The 10,367-nt window shown below is 29.0% G+C and overlaps 1 protein-coding gene across 1 annotated transcript; it reads left to right on the top strand.

Annotated features, from left to right (window-relative positions):
- On the top strand, positions 2,442 to 3,749 carry LOC107648004 (histidine-containing phosphotransfer protein 1). Its single transcript, XM_016352035.2, has 6 exons — positions 2,442 to 2,737; positions 2,839 to 2,975; positions 3,057 to 3,125; positions 3,211 to 3,282; positions 3,370 to 3,442; positions 3,520 to 3,749. The coding sequence occupies exons 1-6, from the start codon at positions 2,675 to 2,677 to the stop codon at positions 3,562 to 3,564; spliced, it is 459 nt and encodes a 152-aa protein (XP_016207521.1). The 5' UTR covers positions 2,442 to 2,674; the 3' UTR covers positions 3,565 to 3,749.

The raw sequence follows: 10,367 nt of genomic DNA on the forward strand, positions 1-10,367 counted from the left end.
GAAGTGAGGAACGGGTCGGACCCGGGGAACCGGTGTCGGGTTCGGTCTTGGATCCGGGACGTTGGGCCGGATCCGTAACAATTACTATTTCAGTTGAATTGGCTATGGTTTAGAATTAAATTATATTTTATAGTTTAGATAGTTAGAGTAAGTTTGAAATATTTGATAATAATTTAAAATTATTTTATTTCAATTTATTTTATTATACTATAGTTTTATAGGGCAAAACATAGTAGAATACAAAGATACTCTTTATCTATAGTAGATTTTTTCATTATTTTCGTGTGTTATTGACCAATGACATGTAATATCAAATTTTTTAATGCTGTTAGATTTTCGAGTTCAAATGACATATACATATGGGTTCAATAGAATTAAACATGATAGATTTTTCTTCATTATATACTATTTTACAACTATAATAAATGGATAACAATAAAATTCTAGACATTATATAAAATGAGCAGAAGATCGAGGTGAAAAAAAAAATGAGTTATTAATACTGATTTTAGTTTCCAATCGATTTTGCTGAAATTTTATTTGGAGTAGTTGTTTGAAGTTCGTCAAAGAAAACGGCAAACTTCATATATTACATGAAATTTACTAATGGAAATAACGAACTTGTTAAAAAAAATTTCCAAAAATTAAAGTTAAAAAATTTTTATTTTAGAAATAAAGTTTTTTATTTTATAACCAAAAAAAAAATCCTACTATGTTAATTTGAGGGTTGTAAATTCAAAACTTTGTAGCTTTGCGTTCACTAATTAATTTATATCTATGTCAATATTAATTAACTTATTCACAATCTAATTATTTACAGTCACTCTTTATAAATGGACTTTATATAAATGAACCGAAGATGGACACATACGCTATAAAATATAATAGAATTATTTAATGATTTTGTTAGGTAGATAATAACTTTTTTAAACAATACGAATAATAGACTCTACAATTGACCTAATAAAATAAAAAAACATTCCACTCACAAATTATTTCATAAACTTTAATATTAAGATAACCATCTAGCCATTGTTAACTGTACATAAGTAAATTGAATAAAAAAATAGGGAGTCACTCAGAACGTCTAAAACGTCTTTTTTTAAATATGTTTTTTAATAATTAAAATTTAATACATATAATCGATTAAATCGTGTTATTTTTATCAAAATTAAGTTAGATAAATTAATTTGACCGAAAAATGGTGAATCAAATTTTGAACTGATCTAAATTAATATTATTTTTTATAGAAAATAACTACAATATTCCTATTATAGAAAATGACTAAAATACTCTTATTATATATATTAATTTTGAGAATCCTAAATTTTAGTCATTTTATTTTCTATCGTAGGGTTAGGATTTAGAATTTTTTTAAAAAAAAAATATATATATATATATATAAAATAAGAGTATTTTAATCATTCTCTATAATAAAGGTGTTACGATGGGTAACCGGAGATGGTTGGGCTGTTGATTTGTCCGATCTAATTTTAATAAAAATAATATAGTTTAATCGATTATATATGTTAAATTTTAATTATTAAAAAATACCTTTAAAAAAATATTTTTAACATCTTTTTATTTGAGTGGCTCCCAAAAAAATAACCATCTAATTAAGAATAATCAATATAATCATTTGTATAACTATTAAATTGAACATCTGATATATCTATTATTCACATTGTTTAATATTTTTGTTATTCGTATATTTTTTCTTATTTAATTTATGTAAACTTTGTTATTGTAATATTTACAATGTGTTAAACTAACTCGTCAATACTCCAAACAGTTAGGTAGTGTTTGGTGGAGAGATAGATACGGAAAGACTGAGACTGAAAGATAGAGACTAAGAGACAGAGATTGAAATAAATTTTAATATTCTGTTTGGTGTAAAATGAGAGACAGAAATTAAAACAAGAATAAAACTCTAATTTAATTTTCACAAAGAGTAAAATTGAAATTAATTAATTAAAATGAAGGTATTTTAGGTATAAAATGTTATTAAAGTTTCAGTCTCCATCTCTAAAAATTTTAGTTCTCTGTGTCCTTATTTTTTTGAGATACTGAAATACTGAAATTTTAGAGACAGAAACAGAAATTTTAATATTAGTCTCTAAACTAACAAATATGATACTAAATCTCAATCTCTCAATCTCTATCTCAATACCTCAAAACAGACGCTACCTTAAGTAACAAGTGCTAGTTGATCTAGTTGGTTGCATTGTTGTTGAGAAACTAGAATAAACTAAAGTGTTTAGAAGTTAAGAGGTGGAAGTAAATGATTGGCTGAGTGAGGAAGAAGAGTGAGTGGCATTAAATATACAACGAGGTATATTTCATGATTTTAAAAATAATTTATTTTTATCCTTTTTTTATTAATTATTTTAATATAAAAATAAAAACATAAAAATAATACAAATATCAATTTTCTTAAGCAGGGATGTGAGGAGTTCTTGATTCAGAGATGGACTAAGATTTGACATTTACTGAATCCTTATCCTTGCATCATCACTTGTCAGTTTCACAAAAGAAATAAAGAAAGAAATAATTAATAAACACATTATATAAATTGGCAGAAGGAATAGGAAATACATGAATATGTGAAGAGACATATTGAGAGAGTGAGAGAGAAAGAGAAAGAAAGAAAGAAAGAAAAGAAGAGATATCAAAAATGGATGTTGTGACTCAGATGCAGAGACAGCTGATCCAATACACTTCCTCCTTATTTCAAGAGGTATGTAACTTACTTAACTAATCTAATTAATCAACTATGCTATAATAAATTAAGGGTAGTTGAGTGATTTTTGTGTTTATTTATTATGTTTGTAAATGAAGGGATTCTTAGATGATCAGTTTAACCAGCTTCAGCAACTTCAAGATGAGAGCAACCCTGAATTTGTTGTTGAAGTTGTCACTCTCTTCTTTGAGGATGCTGAGAGGCTTCTTAATGAACTCTCTAAATCACTGCAAGTGTAAGTTAACTTCCATTTTGATCTCTTGCACTTAAAAATCATCATTCATTTCATTATGGTTATGCTGATGATCAATCCCAGAGAGCAAGAAAGCATTGATTTTAGAAGGGTGGATGCTCATGTTCACCAACTCAAGGGTAGCAGTTCCAGGTAGTAATTAATATTAATATATGTAATTAATTCACTCTTTGTTATAAATATAAAGCTAAGGATAATTGATTATTGGGAAATACAGCATTGGAGCACAGAGAGTTCAGAGAGTCTGCATTGCTTTTAGAAACTTTTGTGAGCAGCAGAATGTTGAAGGGTAAGGTTATGGTTTTAATTAATTAATATAATATTATTGTTATATATGGTTTATGTTTTGATTATGGTATTCATAATTCATCATCAGGTGCCTTAAAAGCTTGCAAGAGATAAAACAGGAGTATTCACTGGTCAAAACAAAACTTGAAACTCTCTTCAAGGTACAAGAGATTATTGCTGCCTCTTCATTAATCAATGTTAAATGTTTGTTGTATCACCTTAATTATATTTATTGCAGATGGAGAAGCAGCTATTTGCAGCAAGGGGTTCAATATCTAGGTAGAAGGAAGAAGAAAAAGCATTCATCAATTTATGTGTTGTTGTAATTTGATTTTGTCAATTATAGGTTATAGCTGCATCTGCATCATCTTTGAATAACAGATCACAAGTTGAGCTTTTCAATTCTGCAACATTAATCTTTTTATTATTTCCTTAAATAGTTGATTTAGTTTGTGCTTTTATTTTCAATATTTTTTGTTTCTCGAATTTTGTGAAAAAAAAATTTTCATGTTTTTACAGATTTTTCTTTTTCTTTTACATAATCATAAAAATAAAAAAGAGAAAATATGTAAGGGATGAAATCGAAGAAAACTGGCAAGTATTTCAATACTCACACCCGCCTCGAAGATTAACTATTTGTCCTATTATTTGCAAATATTTTATTTATGGAAAAGTAGGATGAACCAATAGAATATTTATATAATGTGTACAATGGAGGTTTAAAGAGTATTAGAGTTATAACCATTAGTGTTACCTTTTCCCATTAGCTGAAACTTTTGGGATGGGTGGTATTATGACATGGTATTGGAGTTTTAGATCCGAAAGGTGATGGTTATTCTAAATAGTATGGCGATGTTCGTTTTGTAACTCAATAGCCCATTGTACACATTGTACAAATAGTCCATTGTCTCTCTAACGAGACTCTTTATTTATTGTCTTAAATTTATACCACGATCTTTATCATTTCTGAATATAAACCAGACGCACTCTAATTTTAGACGGGAAATCAGCTTTTTTAATTTAGTATAACATGTGCAAAACATGTTAACTTGTTATTATCTCTACTAACTCAAATTGAAAATCCCCAAGACAGATCAATGATCTGTTCTTTATTAATTAATTAGCTAGAATAATGATAATATGGTCCAATTTAGCATGTTCACTCTTCATATATTATTAAGTAAGTAGAAATCAGTATCTGGTAAATATTTGATGAGTTGATTTCGAGGTCAACTTGTTACATATCTTGATGTGCAGTGCAGATAAGATCTCCTGTAACACATAGTTTATGTCTTACTTATCTTCATCTTCTTCAAATTTCAAATACCACAGCAATGCAAGTTGAAATAACAAAAGTTGCCTTATTAACTTGGTAATCTCTGTATAAGTATTAGAAGTGGTAAGCGGACCAAAATTTGTTAGATCGGCTCGCATAATCTGCTAAAAAAAGTGGGTTTGATTGAAAATTTAAAATCGTTAAATGTAAAAAATTTATCTAACTTGCACTGCTTAATTCATGGGTTTTGGCGGGACGGGACGAGGCGGGCTTTTTTAGTGGGCCAAACGTTTTTTTTGTCAGAATCATTTTTTTACAAATTTTTATGATTTTATTAATCTACAGAAAGATAAAGATGATAATTGAAAATATTTTAAATTATATTTTGGATTATGTTTTATGTTTGATTGATTATAAATTTAAAAAAGTTTAATTATATGTTTTGGATAATATTTGTTTTGCTTTGAACAATGTTAATTTTATTATTTTGTTTTAAAAGACTTAGTGACTTTATAATTATAAAGACTTTAATGTTAGTGAATTTAAAAATTATAACTTTTTTATATATTTAAAAATTTTAAATTTATTGAAATAATTGTAAAATTATATAAATTGTTTAATATTTAATAATTTAAAAAAAAATTTATCAGACTTGACTTGTCAGTTTACCATTAAACAAAACAGAAAAAAAATTTAAAACCGTCTCACTAGATAAAACAAGACAAATTAATCCACTAAATAACGAACTTTTGACGAAATTCAAGTTGGCATCCCTATTAAACATGTTGTTTATTATGGTACCATATTTTAATTAGATACCCGAAGGATATAATTAGAATATTGCTCACAGAAACAATCATTATTATTAGTTCCACCATATTTTTATTATTTGTTTCAGATCACACACTAACAGGAGATTGTGCTCCGTGCATGCATCTAGGGGTTATGAAATTCAAACCGGCCGATACAAATCAAATTGTTTATTCACTTAAAACCTTTAAATAGATTGATCTAATTTAAATTGTAACAAATTGATTTAATAATAAAGCTATGTGGTTAAGTAATTTTGCGCATTTATTCTTCAACAGCATCGTGTTCTCTTACTTGATTTCTTTTTTTTTTCTTCTTTTTTCTCTTCATCCTCCTTAATAATCAATTAATCATCATCATTGTTGTTGTCTTCTTCATCTTCTTCTCTTATATATATATTCATAAAAATAAAGTACATAAATTTTGATTCACATCACAACAAAAATTTTGATGCACAACACAAAAATTTTAGTGCATAACACAAAATTTCAAAAAATCACATGTTTTGAAAAAAATTTTGGTGCCCAACAAAATACACACAACACATAAAATTTGGTGCACATTAAAAAAATTTTGGTACACAGCACAAAAAATTTAAAAAATTATATGTCCAAAATATTAACATCTATTCAACAAAATATATACAACATAAAAAATTTTAAAAAATCATAATTGACTTATTCAACTGACAAAATATATTTGTAGTAAAAATTATGTATTTTTGTATAAATTTTTGTGCTATGAATAAAATTTTTTATATTATATCAATAAATTTATGTTATGTGTAAAAATTTATATGTTTTTTAATAAAAATTTATGTTAAAAAATAAAAAAAAAATACTAATATACGTACGTATTTTTTTATTAAATTTATATTAATTTAATTGAATTTAATACAAAAACGCTTGTTAAAGTAGCATCAATTGCGCAACAGACACCCATGCATGAATATCTTTAATGTCCACGGCAACATTTTTGTAAGGTTACTTAATCCAATAATAGATTGCAACTTACGTATCGTATATTGGAATAAAATCACATCCCTCGTTCCCTCACTCCCGTTATATTATTCCCCCTACTAATAGAGTTTGTTCTAGTATCTCATACATTAGAGTTCAATTTATTTTTTACACGCTGAGTTAATACTCAAAATGGCCTCTGATATTTGACCCCTAATTCAATTTAATCCTCAAAATTTTAATTGATTTTAATTGTATTCTGAAATTTTGATTCGCGCCTCAATTTGACCTTTTTATTGCTTTCCGTCATCGAAGAGTTGATCTGATATTTTAGTTAACACTTAGCACTATCAAAACAACGTCGTTTAACTCTTGGCGCCCAAATTATTTAGAAACGATATTGTGTGACATGAGAACAAGATTAAACACTTCCACTGCTTCTCAATACCCGGTGAGAGAAGAAGCACTCGACTGATTGGAGAAGAGCGAAAAGCAAGCACCAATGAATGACACGATGGAAGCTGACAATAAACCCAAAACCCAAACGTTAACCACCTCAAAATAAAACTCCCAATTGATCCTTTTTCTTTCTCCTCTTCCCTTAATATACGTACCCTCAGAGAAGAACCACGAGTGTTGTTATAATTAAAACTTCACCATCTCTTCAAAATGTTGCATGAGGTTTGTTTTTTATTTTTTTCGCTCTATTACCCTAATAGAAGAGAAGCAGACACACCCAAAATTGTTGCTATTGCTTCTGGACTCTGGTGCATATCATTATTTTGCTCTTGCAGGTTTTGTAACAGTATAACTCTTCACACCTACTCAATTTTCTTTTATTTATTATTTTTCTTTTTCTAAAGTTAATTAATTTTGATACATTAAGAGTAGTAAAAACTTGTTTGCAGCGTCATCTAATCAAATTTTGATACATTAAGGATAATATCTGACTTTTTTTAAGCATATGTTTAATTAATTTGATCAAAAGAGGAACAATTGAACCCTTTTTCTTTATAAGCTTATATAAAGAAATAAGGAATATACGATAAATTGTTATGCCAGCTAAGACATTAGAATGATTTTTAATGATATGTTGTCAGACTCTTGTTATATTATTGGCTGCATTTTAAAACTACATGTAAGGCTACTTTTTGAGCAGTAATAATTGCTAACATCAACTATATGAAATTAATATGTAAAAAAATATTTGAGACTATATAATAAATTTTATGCATCTTCTTAATTGCATTGCAAGTGTAATGGTGTAAATAAATATGTTCAATTTTTGTCTTTTTTATGTTCTTTGGGTCTTAGAATAAATATTGATAAGATTGGCTGCATTTTAAAATTACATGTAAAGCTACTTTTTGAGCAGTAATAGTTGTTAACATCAACTATATGAAATTAATTTGGAGAAAAATATTTGAGACTATATAACAAATTTTATGCATCTTCTTAATTGCGTTGCAAGTGTAATGGTGTGAATAAATATGTCCAATTTTTACCTTTTTTTTATGTCCTTTGGGTCTCAAAGTAAACATTGATAAGTGCTAACAAGAGAAGAAGAATTCAATCTCTTTCCCTTCAAAAATAGATCAATTACTATACCCTACTTTCACAAGAGTGAATATCATGTGGATGTCTTTGAAATTTTGTGCTGATATAGATATGTAGCACCATGAGTACTAGGTATGGATGGTCAACTTGGCACTGGTGGAGAGGGCACAGCTGATGAAAATTCTATTGGTGGAGTTTATAAGTTTTCCGAGTTGCACTCACTTGATTCTTCAACTGGTGTCTCTAAAGTAGAAGGAAAATGATCAATTAAGGTACAATAAGAAACATGAATTTCATCCTAAAACATAAAATATCGTGAGAATGTCTTAATATACTTTTTTGTCCATTTAATTTTGGTAGATACATGCTGTCAAAGCAGGAAGAATGATGTCTATGATTATTGATAATCGTGGCACCCTCTGGATGTGGAGAAATTGCCCACAAGAAAGCAAAGGTGAATTCTCTTTTGTAAGTAGTTTCATTCCAATGCCAATACGGCCTTTCATGGTCTTAATGTTGCCAAGGTTGCATGTGGAAATGAGCATATTGTAGCATTGGTTAGTAGTGCCAGAGAATCAAACAATGATGAAGATTTGGTTTGCTACTCTTGGGATTTTAACAACCATGGCCAGTTAGGATTGGGGGATAGGAAGAACAGGGCACATCCAGAAGTTGTGAAAACATTTGATGAGGAGTCTTCTTGGACAAATTTAAAATTTTTAGGGGTTAAATTGATGCTTTCAAATATTTCGCCACGTCATCTAACTGTTATGGTATCAGGTGTCAACTAAAATTGTCAGATTAGCTTTTCGGCGACGGAAAACGACGAAAAAATCAAATTGAAGCACAAGCCAAAATTTTAAGTTACAATTAGAATCAATTAAAACCTTAAATTAGGAATCAAATTTAAGATGTCATTTTGAATATTAATTCTTCACACTCTTCTCCCCCTAAATTATAAACCCATTCACTCCTAAATTATAAACCCATTCACTCTTAAGAGTATATAGTATAGTTATACCATCATATCATAGACATAGAGTATGTGTAAGGTTTTTTTCTGGTCACTTGACGTTACATTCTCATAAAGATTGCTTTCACTTGTCAGCTAAATTTGTTAAGTGTGGTCCATGCCATTAGTAACATGTACAGTACTACGTCTACGTAGTACTTTTAGATGCTAAATCTCGTGATTTTCACTATAGTAAATTCAAGTGATTTAATATCATATTAATATGTATCGATACTTGTATTTTCAAAATCATACGGCCATAAATGAAACCACAAGTCTAAGACAAAAAATATTATGTATATAGTTTATACTTTATTTAAGAAAGTTTTTAAATATATCCAAAACACTAATGTTCTAGTAATTTTATATAATTTTTTAGAGTATATACCCATTTTGGTCCTCAAAGAATTTTAAACTGGACACTTTAGTCCTTAACTAAAATTAATTAGTCGATTGGTCCTTAATAATTAACTCCGTCAGTCATTTAGGTCCTTAGCTCCGTCAACTCTAACGGAAGACAAAATGGTCCCTGAAAACGCTAACATGGGACAAAATGATCCCTGACAACTCTAACAAGGGACAAAATAATCTCTGACCCCTTTATTCGAAAACGACACTGTTCTTTCCCAATTTTCATCATATCTCGCATAATCCTAACATTCATACTCTCCTTCTTCACCTTCACAGTCTTCTTTTCCATCTTTTCCTTCCTCCTCTTTAGCTCAAAGATTAAGCCATGGTGTAATTGTCACACGTGTCGCACCTACCTCAATATGTCATGGACCACACACTTCCTAAATCTTTGTGACTGGTACATCCACCTCCTCTGTACTTCATCCACCAAAAGCATCCACTTCCATGTCTTTGATAACATCACCTCCAACACCGACAACGTCCACAACATCTTCAAGACCAAGTTCCACAACTATTCCAAGGGCACACCTTTCTCTACTCTCCGGCAAGCAACATAGATTGTTGGACATTAGGATATCATGAGAAAATTCTCCTTCGACATCATATGCAAATTCTCATTTGAAATAGACACCGAGTGCTTCATTCCTTCTCTTTCAGAGTCTTAACAAATGACTTGCTGTCTGGATTCATGGGATCCATCGAAGACGACAACTAGTTGAGAGACATAGGCATTAGTTTCCTAAGTATAAATTGGTTGAGAACAAGTTGAGGATTTTTTTTCTTTTTTTTTAGATAATTACATCTCCACCCAATTCCAAACAAAGTGGGCGTAGTTCCAAAAAAATAGTAACAAAAATAGAGCAATAACTACAAAGAAAACATAAAAACTAGCATAAAAAGCAAACAGTGAGCAAAAGAATATAATGATTTTAGCTCCTCCAAAGACACTTCAAGATGAACCCGATCTTATACAACATCAAATCATGATCATTCTCCTTCCAACTTTTACTCTGCAAAATTATTGTCCTTTTTCATAGATCAGTAAATCATGCATCAAA

Source organism: Arachis ipaensis, chromosome B06 (genome assembly GCF_000816755.2).
Source record: "Arachis ipaensis cultivar K30076 chromosome B06, Araip1.1, whole genome shotgun sequence".
Taxonomy (NCBI): Eukaryota; Viridiplantae; Streptophyta; class Magnoliopsida; order Fabales; family Fabaceae; genus Arachis; species Arachis ipaensis.